This window comes from Lotus japonicus, chromosome 2 (genome assembly GCF_012489685.1).
Source record: "Lotus japonicus ecotype B-129 chromosome 2, LjGifu_v1.2".
NCBI classification, from domain to species: Eukaryota; Viridiplantae; Streptophyta; class Magnoliopsida; order Fabales; family Fabaceae; genus Lotus; species Lotus japonicus.
The window spans coordinates 55,602,625-55,618,073 of NC_080042.1; the positions used below are offsets into that span (position 1 = coordinate 55,602,625).

General features: G+C 35.8%; 1 protein-coding gene and 1 pseudogene across 1 annotated transcript; one reads left to right on the forward strand and one right to left on the reverse strand.

The window, feature by feature from the left end:
* Nucleotides 1-1,358: 1,358 nt before the first annotated feature.
* LOC130738422 (glucomannan 4-beta-mannosyltransferase 9-like) lies at nucleotides 1,359-5,705 on the reverse strand. The gene is made up of 9 exons (XM_057590395.1): nucleotides 5,369-5,705; nucleotides 5,153-5,251; nucleotides 4,189-4,441; nucleotides 3,615-3,725; nucleotides 3,351-3,487; nucleotides 2,861-2,974; nucleotides 2,555-2,754; nucleotides 2,162-2,356; nucleotides 1,359-1,807 (listed from the first exon to the last, which is right to left on the reverse strand). Exons 1-9 carry the CDS (start codon nucleotides 5,696-5,698, stop codon nucleotides 1,645-1,647), a joined length of 1,602 nt encoding a protein of 533 aa, XP_057446378.1. The 5' UTR covers nucleotides 5,699-5,705; the 3' UTR covers nucleotides 1,359-1,644.
* Nucleotides 5,706-8,005: 2,300 nt separating this feature from the next.
* LOC130738421 (BRASSINOSTEROID INSENSITIVE 1-associated receptor kinase 1-like) lies at nucleotides 8,006-15,443 on the forward strand (annotated as a pseudogene).
* The last annotated feature ends 6 nt before the right edge of the window (nucleotides 15,444-15,449 follow it).

Sequence of the window (15,449 nt, forward strand, 5' to 3'; positions counted from 1 at the left end):
TATATGGAATTATGTGAAACATAGGCCGGATAGCTCTTGATTTGTGATGCAGATTATGGATAATTTCTTCTTTTCTTTTCTTTTAGTAGGTAGCATGATCATATTTTGGATTTATTTAACGAGAATTTCTCTATTATTTATATGAAATGAAATCTTGATTAATGGCCAATATAGATTGACACACCTGATCATTAGAACAAAGGTTTGAGCCACACCCTTGCAGGGTGCAAGGGTGTGGGTTCTTACAGATAGAAATAGAAGTTCAAAGTTGGTTGAGCTTCTTACTAAAGGAGATCTCCTGACGCTCAAAGATTAGCTTTTGTGGTATTGTTCTCCTAAGGTTTTGTTTTTATCATTTGGTCATTTATAGATTTTTACCTTGCGAATAATTTTGAACATGTTTGAAAATCTTTTTACAATTAATTCTGAAAACAAAATTAATTATGAAAGAAGCTTGTTTGAGTAGTTTTTTGGGTGCCATAATAGATTTTGAGGAAAAGAAGTTGATCTAAACATACTATTTATACAATTGAACTTAAGAAAGATCCTGGTGTTGGGAATTCTTCAAGTTCAAGTGTGAATAATAATAATAATAAGTCTTGCGGATGAATAAAGGAAGAGTTAAATAGTATATAAGTGAAATGACTCATACGCTCATTGTCTTAAGATTTTGGGTGAAAATTGTAGTGTTCTTTACTAATGTGGTAAAACTCTTTCTTCAATGCGGTGTTATATATATAAAATTATATCTATCACCATCCCCTCGTGCAATAACCGTGAGAGATACTAAACACTTGGATGATGAGTTATGCATGAGAGCTGAATCTAGAAGTGCTAAACAGACTCAAGAAATCATCAAGAAATAAACAACATGGTAGCCTCCATCAGAAGTCCTCAAAAGTTAACGAGTGCAGCCCTTAAGACGCCAACTTAGTTGCTGCTGAAGTGGTTGGAATTTGCAAGTCTATGTACATAATTTTCTGCACTTCAGGTTTTATTGTAATTTTATTCTTCTTTCAATATACTAACTTTTGCACATACCTTGAATAGTGCAAATGCTGATTTCTGAATTAAGATTTTTATTTGAGGCTTTTCCATTTTCACATCTATTTAATAATTGTAGTTGTAACAATTAGATCAACAGGGATCAATCTGCATCCTGCATTTATGCGTTTCTTGAATACTTACTTAAGTCTATGTTTGGATATCCGTAAACGAACATTAACACACCCTTCAAGACAAAAAATGAACGGAATTCTTCTTATGAATTAGGAGGTAAGTTTGTTCTCATTGCACTCAACCTCCATTTATCTTTATTTGTCACAGCCAATTTTAAGGTGAGAGCAGGTAAACAAGGGTAGCAGAAGCTGTTTCAACTTGCTTATTCCAATTTTCCAACTTACTTATCATTTTTTCCAGTAATAAATAAACTTTTGTTGTTTCATTTATCTGTCTTCTGTGCCTAAACTTCCATGAAAAAACAATCAATACAAGTATTACAAACAATTGTTCCAAAATAATGTATAGTACTACAGTCTACAACAAAATGAACACCAGCTAAAGAAACTGCATTTTTGTTCCTTAGTAGAGTGAATGTGAGGCCAAATCACGGATATTCGGTATTATTCTGATGCAGGAGTTCCTTTAGGAGCTAGGAACAAAAACGCCAACATAGCCAACCCCTGCAATGAAGAAGGCTATAGATTGCAGGAAAAGGTATATGAAGTAGTGGTTGCTCCCAAAGACAAGGTCATAGTATCCACAGAAAAATAGGTAGGTCCCGACTCCAAGTTCCAGGAAATGAAGCCTGTTTATCATCAACAAACAAGTAGAAAACATGAAATAGTGAGCGGTAGTTCTAAAAAAACACACTTTTAATAGTATGCATCATGCAAATGCATACACCAAGTTGAGGGTATTAATTTAGCTCATATCAATGTTGCTCATTCTGAGGCTATGTTTGGATACCAATTAACACCAGTGTAAACATACTTTGACACTTACTTCGAGATAAAAAGTGGACACAACTCTTCTTTTGAATTGAGATGAAAATCCGTTCATGTTACACTAAATTAATGTTACACTAAATTAGTATCCATACACACACTGACCAGTTTAACAAAATTGGACTGCATTTTACTTGTAAGTGTAGAAAACTTGCCTTTCGCCAATCTTGATTCGAGGCTTCTTAGCTGATTTGCCACCTGATTTTGTTTTGAGAGCATCTCCTAATTTCTCAGTAACTACCCATTCATTTACTCTCCCTGCTTCTAGCAAACCTATTAGTGTTGCCTTGGTTCTATGCATTGACATAACGTTTTCAAATGGTATCCAGAATATCAACAAGTGGAGTGACCTGCACAAAATGTTTGCAGAAAGTTACTTGAAATAGAAAAACTTTGCTGCAAACCTATTGCATGTTTGGGAATCCTTGTACAATTTATTTTAAAGTTAGAACTGATTATGGGGAGAAGCTTCTCCGAGTAGCTTCTGAGTTTCAGATTTGATTATGGGGAAAGAAAAGTTTACCCAAACATGCTATTAAGATGCTTACCTTGGAGTTCCAACAGCATTAAGGAGTGTAATGATAGAAGGGATATAGACAGAACCCCATTTGGGAACTTCCACTTCTGGAACTAGAACAGTTGCTGGTAAAATGACACAGTAGAATACAAATGTGACCACATGGGCTATGATCTTCCGGACAAAGAAAAAACTGTAAATCACATAGAATTTCTTCAACATGGAGACTTTCTGCAAGGTATGGTAAAAAAGGAATTAAAGGAGAAGATGGGTGATGATAACTTCTTAAGACAAATTTTAGACATGGGAGATTAAGAAATTACAAGGAAACTAATACCTTGTTCCTTATGATTTCCATCGCCACTTTCTTGAAAAGATTAGCCGGGCCACATGACCACCGGTGCTGCTGATAGCGGTAGGCTTTGAAGGTGCTTGGTAATTCATTTTTCACCTAAATTTATTTAGATAAATTGTCAGTGCATATTTGGAAATAATTCTACAATTGATTCTAAAGGCAATTCTGACGAGAAGTTTATGTGAGTAACTTCTGATTGCGAGAATTGATTATGAGGAAATAAAAGCTGATCCAAGCATGCTATGAGTGATCTGCCTTGCTTAAGTTTTAAGTGGGAGAGGATCAAGCATAAAGTATTCAAATGAGGTTTATCCCTTGTAAAAAAGGAGACATGCCCTACATAAGCCAGGCTATACATGATAAGAGGACTTAATTGTGTTTGAATATGACTCTGACCAGCTATGCCTTCAAGATCCTAACAAAAATAATCTTGAAGCCATGAGTTTAAATGAGTGTTGTGATTTGATGATACCTTGAGGTCACTAAGATACACAAATTTCCATCCTTTGAGACCAGCTCGGACAGCCAGGTCCATGTCTTCAACTGTTGTACGGTCTTTCCATCCACCAGCTTCATTTAGTGCTGAAATTCTCCAAACACCAGCTGTGCCTGTGCCACATTATCCACTTTCACACAACTGGTTTTACCAATATATATATATGTGTGTGTGTGTGTGTGTGTGTCTACAGATTACTTTCTCCTAAACTTTTCAAGCAGTAATAGGGAAATGATTTACCATTGAAACCAAAGAAGGCATAGGTGCAGGATCCAACTTCCTGCTCCACCAGGAAATGATAGTCCAGTGACATCTCTTGCATTCTTGTCATTAAGCATTCATCAGCATTAACTGCAATGCACAAGGAATATTACTTTCACACCTTTCCAAATGCATCTACATTCTACTCTGTAACAAATTTATGTCACATGAAGTGGAAATGATTTCTTTTACTAGATTTTTGTTGGTAAGACATTGGTATCAGTTCTTTTTCTAACTGTTGATCTGTACGAGTCTAAGTGCATTTTTTTTAAAATTCTTCTACAATTGACTTGAAAGCCAAAATCAATTCTGGGGAGAAGCTTCTTTGAATACCTTCTGGTGCCAGAATTGAATCTGAAGTAAAATAAGTTGTCCCAAACATGCTATAATTAACTTTTGTGCTACAAGGCACTGACTCTAGATCACTTTAACTTATGCAATGTAAAATGATAATCAAATGAGTATTTTAACTGAACAACTATATTTTGAGTCCAGATCCTTTGGAGAACACACAGGTTTCATGAAAGTTTAACATTGATGAGCAAAACAGTACCGAATTTCCATCGAGCTTGGACAAGCCCAACTTGTGGGTTGTGAGCGAGGAAAGGGATAGTACGCCAAAGGAAGTTAGGCTCAGGTTGGAAATCAGCATCAAAGATGGCCACATAGTCACATAGTTTGACATAGCTGTGCTTCATGCCTGCTTTGAGAGCCCCAGCTTTGTACCCATTTCTGTTCTCCCTGATCTCATACTTTATGTTTAGGCCTTTGCTGGCCCATCTCTGACATTCCACCTCCACCATATTCTGTAGTGTTTTGATAAAAGGAAACAAAAATGCATGGTTTAGTGTGCAAAAAACTCAGGTCACAAAACTAGGGAGTTTGGATTCTTTGTGGCAAGGGAAATCTTAAATCCACAAAGTCAAGGAATTTGAGTCATTCAATCAAAACATGATGGCTTACATTTTGAGTATATGATTTATCTAAGTTGCCTTATATAGGCAAAACCTATTAATCTATTAATCGTCTGATCTGATTGAACAACTTAAATTACTTGAATGCATGAATTTATGATTGCCCTGACTACATAGACCCAAATCCAAAACTCGGACTATATGGATATATTGATTGGGTCAGTTTCTACATGGATTTTAGTTGGGATGAATGACCCAAAAATCTTTTTTTTCTTCTTTTACTGAAAAGATCAAAGGTTGATAGTCACCATTTTTCTTTACCAGTTAAATGCTCAGAACCATGATGTGTTCTTTTGTTATGGGTTTAAGCCAGGGATTTCTTGAGAAAGTAACTTTGTTGCTAAGTGCTGTTTGTAGAAGGAAATGCTTCCATGCAAGTTTACCTAGATGAGTGAAGTTATTTTTAAGTATCACCTAGACTGTACAAATTATTTTCGAGCCCAAAATTGGATTATGTAAGGGAAAATAAACATTTAACATTGTTTAATTATGCAAGATAAATGAACAAATGGTCAGTTATTATTAGTAGGGGATGACTTCAACCTTAATGATTGGGTCTGTTGAATCATCAAGAACTTGAATAATAATTCTATCAGATGGCCATGATAACCCACATGCAGCACCAATTGATAATTGATACACCTGCAAGCAATGGAACAGTGTCAGTATCCACTAAATAAAACATTTTAACTCGAGCAAAATATGTTTAGTTCTATTTCAGGAACAATACATATCACAACATTAACTTTATAGTGATACCTCTTTCTCATTGTACATTGGGATTTGCACCAGAACCATGGGGTATGCAGAGTTTCCAAGCTCAATGTCATCCCTGAGTGGTTCCCATTTGTAATGCTTCTCTGGCTTGTTCCTGAACACCTTCACAAAGAGTATGACTATTCCCATATAAACTTTCTCAACAAATAACATAAGTGACATGGCTAGGCACAAAATTACTAGCAATTTCAGCACTGGAACAATCAAGGGTGCCCTGGCTTGCTGCCAAATGAAACCCATTTGGCTTGCAATGCCATAATGCACACCTTCAAATGTATGATCCATCTTTCTTGGTTTCCTTTGGAGAGACATAGTGTACTTAGAATGGTGACTATATATAGAAGAATGTGATGCCCATTTGGCTTGGTGTACTTTTTCCTTCTTTGTTTTTTGAATAAATAGTTTGGGTGGGTACAACTCCGCTCATCATCGCCACGAGTTAGAGCAATGTCCCCAGGACTATAAGTCGCTTACAAAGAGTACTTATAGATCATCAACCAACATAGTTTTTACATCAATAGCAGGAATGGAACACACAACCTTATGAGAGAAAGTGGTTCGTCTTTATCAACCGAGGTCACATGAATATGGATATGACTTGTGCTTGGTTTTTTTTTGATAAGAAAAATGAATTAATGGAAATACTAGGGGTATTTCAACCCATGGGGTAATTACAAGAGTACTAGAGATACAGGAAAGAAAAAGAAACCAATGCTATCCCAAAACCAGTGGAAAAATCGTGCTTGGTTAGTATTGGAAGCTAGTTGTCTTTGCGAAAAGAATACGAATTGTTTGTAGTTTTCACTTTTGGTCATGCATTGATTGTTCTTAGGAGTCACGTCTAGGCAATAAGCAAGAAAGAGCTATAGTGTCAGTGAGCACTATTATAACACTGCTATAAATGTGTGTCCACTGAACTTGCTATATTTGTGCTCCATGCCATGTGCCAGATTTGGCCACGGCCAATGTGAAGCCAAATGGAGCATACGTATATTGCAATGCTTTTCATGTTCTCTCTGGTCTGTCTTCATGACAATGATCACAAAGAGAAGTGTTTGGATGTTTTGCACTTGTTAGACAAATTCTTAAAGGACAACGTGTACTAAGGTTAAAAAGAAAGATATTGCAAAGCAATTATGATAAGAACAAGATGGATTATGCATAGCTGGCTTGAAAGTTAAAAGCATAGAAGAGTTTCACAATGGTGCAGCGTTTTAAGGCTTGTACCTAATAGAGCATTAGATTATATAGAGCTGTGGTTTCTACAAAGCGAGTCATTATTTCCTATCTTCTAAACTTGAGATCTGGTGTAATGAAATGTTTTAGTCCCTAAAGACACATAGGACCTCGTTTTAGTTACTTAAAAGAAAGATGAAAAGTAGAGCTGTAAATTTGGCCCACAAACCCTAGCTCCCCATGTGGGTTAGGGCCAAAAAGCCCCCATTGAACAGAACAAATTTAACACTTTATTTGTTGAATAATGATTGACCAAAAAAATGTTTTTTGTTGAATAATGGATGTAACAAAATGAATGATAAGTTGTTGTTTCTTATATTACTCTTACCTTAAAAAATCTAATATTGAATATATAATATAGGTAGGGATGGACAGGGGCAAGTCTACTTGTATGAGGAGGGGGACATTTGCCCCAACAAAATAACAAGTGTTCCCCTTACTTAACAATATTACTTACAATATTGTATATTCATTGATATTTTCTTTTGACGTTGGGTTTGATACCGTTAGAGACAATTATAAAAACTATGAATATCATCAAGAATCAGATGTGAAATTATATGAGGGAAGAATAATTGAAGACTACTTAGTTTTTTGTATAAATTGAAAATGAAGCAAGTAGTGGAATAACTTTTTAAATATTAAAATTTGTAGATAGTAATGATGATGTGTATTTAAATTAAATTTAATAGTAATATATCATGATTTTAGGGTCCCAAATTTGCATTGTCGTAAGTCCGTCACAACTCAAAATTTCTGGATTCATCATTGGAGATAGAGATGTAATTTATTATTTAAGTAATTATAAATAAATGTTTCCACTCCATCCAAATTGGAGGTAGAAAAATTGGTAGTAAGTATTACAATTTTTTCAATCCGCTTAGAGCATGTCATGTCATCCACCACCGCCTCTATGCGGCAACTAAAGAGTAAACAATAATGATTCATTAACATCTCCTTACAATAGAGATATAAAAAAACATTTTTCTAACGAATTTTTCTTCACATTTTTCTGCAGATTTTACTTTAGAAAATTTTGAAGGAAAAATTCGTAAGAAAAAAAGTACTATTCTACAAGAAATTTCTGAAGAAAAGAACTTTCCGACAGTTTGAAACTGCCGATAAATAGCCGCGCTAAATCTAAAGCAAAATCCGTAGGAAAATTGGTGTTTTTTATGTAGGGTTGTATTTAAATCATTATTGAAAGAGTTGCTCTTTGCAAGCAAACAAGTATTTGGTAGTTACGTTAAGAAAAAAATTATTTGGTAGTTGCTTTTATAGGGACCCACTTATACTTTTTTTAGTGGTTTCTTTTCTACACACTTTTTTTTAGTGGTGACAACAACTATTTGATAAAGAAATGAATGAAATAGAAATAAAGTTGACTGTGATTTTGGGCTGGTCAACAATGTCTAGCTCAAGATGCTGCTGACATTGATCCGTGTCTTGTAGATCAACATGGAGGTTGTGGTGGACTAGTGGTGTTGTAGACTTGTAGTTGAAGAAACATGGAGCGAGTGACTTCATCTTCCTTGCCTTCATTTCTTGTTTGGGCTATCTTTATGTTTGGTTTCGTGCTTCAGGCTTCTGGCAATGCGGAAGGTCAGTGTCCTTACTCTGTGGGGTTTTAGTTGTTCCATAAATATCTCTTCTACTAGGTTGCTCTTCAGCTTTATTGTTATCTGGTTATATGTTTTGGTGCCGTTTAGAATAACTTATTTGAGCTTATCTTATATATAGTTCATAAGCGCTTTTGAAAGTGTTTGAGAGAACTTATGTAAATAACTTTTAACTTACCTATAAGCTGTGTTTTGAGCTTATTTTCATAAGTTATTCAGGATAACTTATGAATTTGAGGTTATTCTTATTTATAACTTACTTTTAACTTATTTCAATATATCTCTCAAATTAGTTTATGAATAAGTGCTAATGGTCATAAACCCACTTTCCGCATTGCCAGAAGTAGTACATGATTTCCCTAAAGAAATGTCTCATGTTCGAGTCTTGTGGATGGAAAAACCCCTGCTCGGAGAGTGGGTAGCTTTTGTAATATTTAAACTCAATGCTTCTCTAGTTGTAATTTGTTGTTTGCAGAATATGATCATATAATTGAAAGGGTTATCATTGTTTCCATTAGCTTGGGTTATTTGTTAATAGTAAAGTGGCGAATGTTTAATCCTAAACATAGGGAGTTCTCCTGAACTGTCGATTTTAACACTTTGTGAGATAACCATGGCTTGGGTATAGCTTGTCAAAATGGTGTTATTCTTGTTATTTGCTTTCATTTCGGTCCAGTTTTGATTAACTCCTAGCTTATGGGAGCTAGAAGTTAATAGGTGCTCTTAAAGAAGTTAGATAAGGGACATTCTAAAAAGTTGAGGTGCAGAAGCTACTTTCAACTTATGTAAGAAGCTATTATTTAGAAGACTTGTTAGTATTGCAAGATTATTTCAACTTTTCTCTTCCTAAAAGTTCTTGTTGAAAAGTTGATCCAAGATTATTTAGTTAGCCACTTGGCCTATTGTTTAGGGGTATGATTTTAAGGCTGACTAATGAAAGTTGGGCTTCATGTTTCTGCTTCCTGAATCTCACATTTCACCATCAATGACGAACTTACTTGATCTCGTATCCATACAATATAACATCAAAGATGTTTGCTTCTGAAGATTGCTTCTTTCTAGCACAGGTGATGCCCTCAGTGCATTGAGGAACAGCTTGAATGATCCTAACAACTTTCTTCAAAGATGGGATTCTACCCTTGTCAATCCCTGCACTTGGCCTCATGTTAAATGCAATGATGCTGACAGTGTGACCCGTATGTAAGTTAGTATATGATTTTTACCTGTTATTTTATGACTGTTTGCCCACATAGTGAATTATATTTTGGCATTTGGACAGTGATCTTGGAAATGCAAACCTTTCTGGCCAACTCGTTCCGGATCTTGATAAGCTTTCAAATTTGGAGTACTTGTAAGTTTTGAATCAGATATGATACTCGTAAGTTGTACCGTCCGGATTTCTCGTTTGGTCTGTCAACCGCACAGGCCGCCTAATTCTCCTCCCTATTTGCCGGCCGACCAATTTCGTCCAATAAGGAAAATCTTTAATTCAATTACCCACATCAAAGCTAATTGGCATAATGTCTAAATTATCATTAAGGAAGCTGAAAATCATGGATGACCAAAACATCCTAGAACAATCACTATATGTGTATAACAGAACTAGAGAGAATGACACTGAATAACCCACTAGCACACCAGAGAGGTCTGACTGGCTGACCTTGCCCTCTAGATATTTCCTTGAACAATACTGTTGCGTAAATTTCACTCTTTCTGAGCAGATTGTGCTTAACCCTTTTCTTGATTGGAGTTCTTGTATTTTATTTCTTGTTGCTTTCTTTAAAGGATCTTATAAGCACTACCTCTATATTGAGTGGCCTGGTATTAAGTCTGATTTCTTTGTACTTTTATTTTTTAAACAAAGCTTTTCTGTATTCATGGCAAAAGGTTTGGGTAATTATTCATTGACCAATGAATAAGAAAGGGTAGAGGGGTTATAGTTGTATAAATTAATCATTGGATCATTATTCATTGACACCAGCTGGGTTTTAGAGACAGTTGTATAAAACCATAAAGGATAAAACTTAGATACAGTACTTTGGGTGCTGGTGCCCAACAGGAAGCCCAACCGCCCACTTTCATTGACCATGTTGTGATTGGACAACGGTAAAAACTGGATGTATGGAACTACATACAAGTTAGATTTCTGAAGCAAAGGTTATTTGTTTTATATCACAACACAGCCATCAATTTTGTTTTGTCTGGATCCATTCTCAACATATCAACCTCACACAAAGCATATGAATGTGATCTGTCACCTTTTAATTATTCGTTGGACATTTTGCTCGCACAAATCTGAATGTTTCCCCCCTTTTCTATGGCAGGGTACTTTATAGTAATAATATAACTGGAAAAATCCCAGATGAGCTTGGAAATTTGACAAACTTGGTGAGCTTGGATCTTTACGCGAACAATTTAACTGGTACCATACCGAATTCATTGGGCAACCTTGGAAAGCTACGTTTCCTGTATGACATACTTTCCTTACTCTTATCTTTGATCTTCAAAATTTTATTCAATTTTTTTCCTTCCTTTTCCCTTTACAACATCCATACTTTTGGCTTATCCATGCAAATTGGTGGTAGATTTATTAGCCTCTACAATATTGATTATTTCATTTCCAATAGTGCCTGCATTATACATAGACACATTCCTATAAGAAAGTATTTTTCCTATGTTGACTATTGCTGCTACTGCCATTTTAATTGTTACTTGATGCAATAGTATGAGAATATGCACCACCAAATCGAAGATGACTTAGTGTGTGTTTGAAAATCTAAGTGGATCCACATCAAGTAGAAGCAACAAATAGTTGCTTTTGGAAAGATAGATCCATATCTATTAGTGCTAGAATTGAAATCAAACATGCACTTAAGGCTGTTCTAGTTACATGTAAAAGCGACTTAAGACTATGGACCAGGTAGGCAGAGTCGGGCCATAAGTTCTGGTGACAAATTATTTGGGTGAGGGGGGGGGGGGGGGGAACTAACGCCACAGGTTTTCCCCCTTTAATCAGATGAAAGAAACCTTACGTGTCTGTAACATGTTTACATTGGTCACATCATTCTCTTTGTATCAAAGATGTAACAAATTCAATGTAATAATTGTTACTTATCTGTGGACCGCAGGCTGTGTTGAAGCTTGATTTACTATAACCACATCGGAATCACTTTTTATCAAGTAATCTTGGTTAGCTGTGATAATCCTATGGTCTACCATCCTGACTTTTAAATAACTATGAGCCTGACAGTATTTTGAATGGCCGAAGCCCAATTGTCTGCATGGTCTTTCCTTGCACTTTTCTTTTACATGAATGGGAATTTGCACTACCATATGTATAAAATTCCCTAAGCTGTTTGTTTAAGTTACTGGGTTAGCCTTTTAGGTATAGAGGTAGAAAAAAGAAAACTCAAAATAATAAAATTATGTTAATACTGATGTCAATGTATGTTGAATTTAATTACAGATGTTAGAAATATAAAATCATGCTTGTATCTTTATCCATAATCTTAAGTTTTTGGGATAGTTAGTTCATGACATGGTATCAAAGTCTATATCGTAAAGTGATCTCGAGTTTTCCTTGTTGCTCCCATTCTTCTCGAGTTAGTTCTGTTATTTATTTGATAATTGTTTGTCGATCATGTCTTATTACTCCACTCTATCAGTTGTGTATGACTGCAAACTCTATCAGTTGTGTATGACTGCAAACTAACTCATTATGCTCTCCAAAATAGGCGTCTCAGTAATAACAGCTTGTCTGGAGGTATTCCCGTGACATTGACAAACATTGCTTCACTGCAAGTTCTGTGAGTGTGACTACTAAATCTAGATTTTCCATGGTTATTGCCAAAGTAGATTCCTATTTATACTAGAATAATATGTATCTACATGCAAACTGACACCTCAGTCATTGTGAAATCTAGTGATCTCTCGAACAACAAGCTAAAGGGGGACATCCCGACTGAGGGTTCATTTTCATTGTTTACCCCCGTCAGGTTGGTACAAGTGATGTTCATATTAAATTGTTAAGCGATTACCTAAAAAAGTTTCTAATCCCCTGTGTTCCACTTTAAAGCTATCAAAATAATCCTGGCTTAATTAGACCAAAATCCACTCCATCTTCTCCACTTACTCCGCCATCACAAGCTTCTTCAGGTGCGTTGATGTCTATTTAAGTGGTTAAAGAATAAAATGACCTTAAAGCTTCAATTCAAAATATAACTCTAGGATGCTCACAAATATCTTGAATTGAATTAGGTCCGGATTCCATGTTAACTGTTTGACCAAAAAGTTTAAGCTGCTAAGCAAACGCTAAGAATGGTTTTTTACAACTCATAAAATTAATGCTATTTAACTGGTGTTTTATTGTTCTGTACTTGACCTTTGTTTCTTTTAGAAGCTGCTTCTAAACTTTCTCTCACCTACCATTATTTCTTTTACCCATTTCCCCCAAAGGATAAGGAAATAAGTAGGAGGTGATAGTGGCTAGTCATTGGCTATATAACTTTTCCGTATGTTTATTCTGTAATTATAGAAACAGATGGTATGATTTTTGAATACTGATCTGAAGACAAACATCAGTTGCATATGCCCTATGCTTAAATGTTCTTGAGTTGGTGTGCCTCATGATTAAATTTTAGAGAGGCTGATATAATTATGTTGAACCCTTGGATTCTTATTCCAATCAATCACAATCTATTCTTTCAATTTAATCCTTTTTGCAGGTAATAGTAATACTGGAGCTATTGCTGGAGGAGTTGCTGCTGGGGCTGCTCTGTTGTTTGCAGCACCTGCAATTGCAATTGCTTATTGGCGAAGAAGGAAACCTCAAGATCATTTCTTTGACGTTCCTGGTTAGTTAAACAGAAAAGATGGTATACATGCTGATAAAAATGGTGTATAGTATAGCTATTACTGGTTTACCAGCCTTTTTGTCTGTTTTTCATGGGCAGCTGAGGAGGATCCTGAAGTCCAACATGGTCAGCTTAAAAAGTTTTCTCTGCGTGAGCTGCAAGTTGCAACAGATAACTTTAGTAATATACACATTCTGGGTAGAGGTGGATTTGGAAAGGTTTACAAAGGACGCCTAGCTGATGGCTCTCTCATAGCAGTGAAAAGACTTAAAGAGGAGCGCACGCAAAGTGGGGAGCTGCAATTTCAAACAGAAGTGGAAATGATCAGCATGGCTGTGCACCGTAATCTGCTTCGCCTTCGTGGCTTTTGCATTACACCTACTGAGCGGTTGCTTGTGTATCCTTTCATGGTTAATGGAAGTTTGGCATCATGTTTACGAGGTACCCTTTTTATTTGAAATGCTTTTATTCATAGTTTACTTGCACCTTATTGGTTATATAACTTTGTCTCCTATATCCTTTTCTGGTAGCAATGTTTAGTGTTGCGCGTTTCTTGGATTTTATCCGGCAGCAACACATAAGAAATATGGAATCTGAACAGTTTAAAATTTTCAAATTCAACCGAATGCTCTTCCTGTTGAATTTCAAAACTTCAATTTTTCTATTAAAACTGTGTATGTGTTCATTAATTGTGTTGTTAACTTGTTATAGGTCGTCCTGAATCTCAACCACCACTTGACTGGCTGATAGCGTATTGCGCTGGGATCTGCTAGGGGACTTTCTTATTTGCATGATTATTGTGACCCGAAGATTATTCATCGTGATGTCAAGGCTGCAAATATATTGTTGGATGAGGAATTTGAAGCAGTTGTTGGAGATTTTGGTTTGGCACAACTCATGGATCACAAACTTACTCATGTTACTGCTGCAGTATGTGGTACGTTTGGGCATATAGCACCAGAGTACCTGACAACTGGAAAGGCTTCAGAAAAGACTGATGTTTTTGGATATGGCGTGATGCTTCTTGAACTAATAACTGGACAGAAGGCTTTCAATCTAGTAGGACTTGCCAATAACGATGATGTGATGTTGCTTGATTGGGTAGGTATTCAGTTTTGTTTAAACATGCCAATAGTACTTGAACAATTTTTGCAAATCCTTGTATCTATTAATCTCTTCACAGGGTTCCTTATACTAAAGAATTATTTAATTTTTGTTTTTATTCACGTTTTAAAAGTCCCTTTTTTCTTACCACAAAATATGACTCCATTTTCAGTACTTTGTTGTTTCTAGGTTTCTTGTAGAGGCATAATTCATAATCTCCTGGCTTGCGTATTGAGAAGTTCTTATTTATTTCTTGTTACACATTCCCACTTCCCAGATGAAGTTTTGTAACCTCAGTTTGTTTCATAATTGTGATTATATATTGATAAAGAATCAGCATTTCCCTCAAAATTATCATGCAACACATTGATTATTTTTTTCCCATTTCTATAACACATTCTAGAATCTCTTCCTGAATTTTCCTTGGGTCATTGTTGTTGCATAGGCTGCTATATGTATTGTTCATTAAAACCAGTGACTAATCGTTGTAAGCAACTGACATTGTTTTGAGTTCAGGTTAAAGGACTTCTGAAAGACAAGAAGTTGAAAACACTGGTAGATAAAGATTTACAGGGAGGTTATTCTGATGAGGAGGTAGAGCAGTTAATCCAAGTGGCCTTACTATGCACAAAAAGCTCCCATATGGAACGACCAAAAATGTCAGAGGTGGTTAGAATGCTAGAAGGTGATGGTTTGGTAGAGAAATGGGAGCAATGGCAGAAAGAAGAGATGTTCCGGAAAGATTTTAACGCCAACGCGTACATGCCTCGCCCTAATGCAAATTGGATAGTAGACTCAACTTCACAAATCCCGCCAGATGAACTATCAGGCCCTAGATGATGATCCTTTCAACATTCTGCGTCCGTTTGTATACACATTCCATTGGTCCATATACGCGTGTTTTTTTTTTTCTTTTTCTGGAAGCAATGCATTGTCGCTACACGTTTTTAACCTGTAACAAAAGTTAATACTCATTCCTGCCTGACTATGCTTTCTGTTGGAAAGAGATACACTTCTGATTTGTACATATGATTTTCACTCTCCCTATCTTCTTTTCATCTTCTTACAATTATCTTGTATGTTCAGGTCACATGCCAATTGATCAGGCTGTGATTATTAAAGAGAGTTTGTAATGTCTATTGAGTTGTCAAGTTGCAACCATCATTTTGTCGTTGTATGTATGAGAAACTAGTATAAAGCTTCACTGGATATAAATGCAATTGTATTATCTGTTTCAGATCATTATATTTC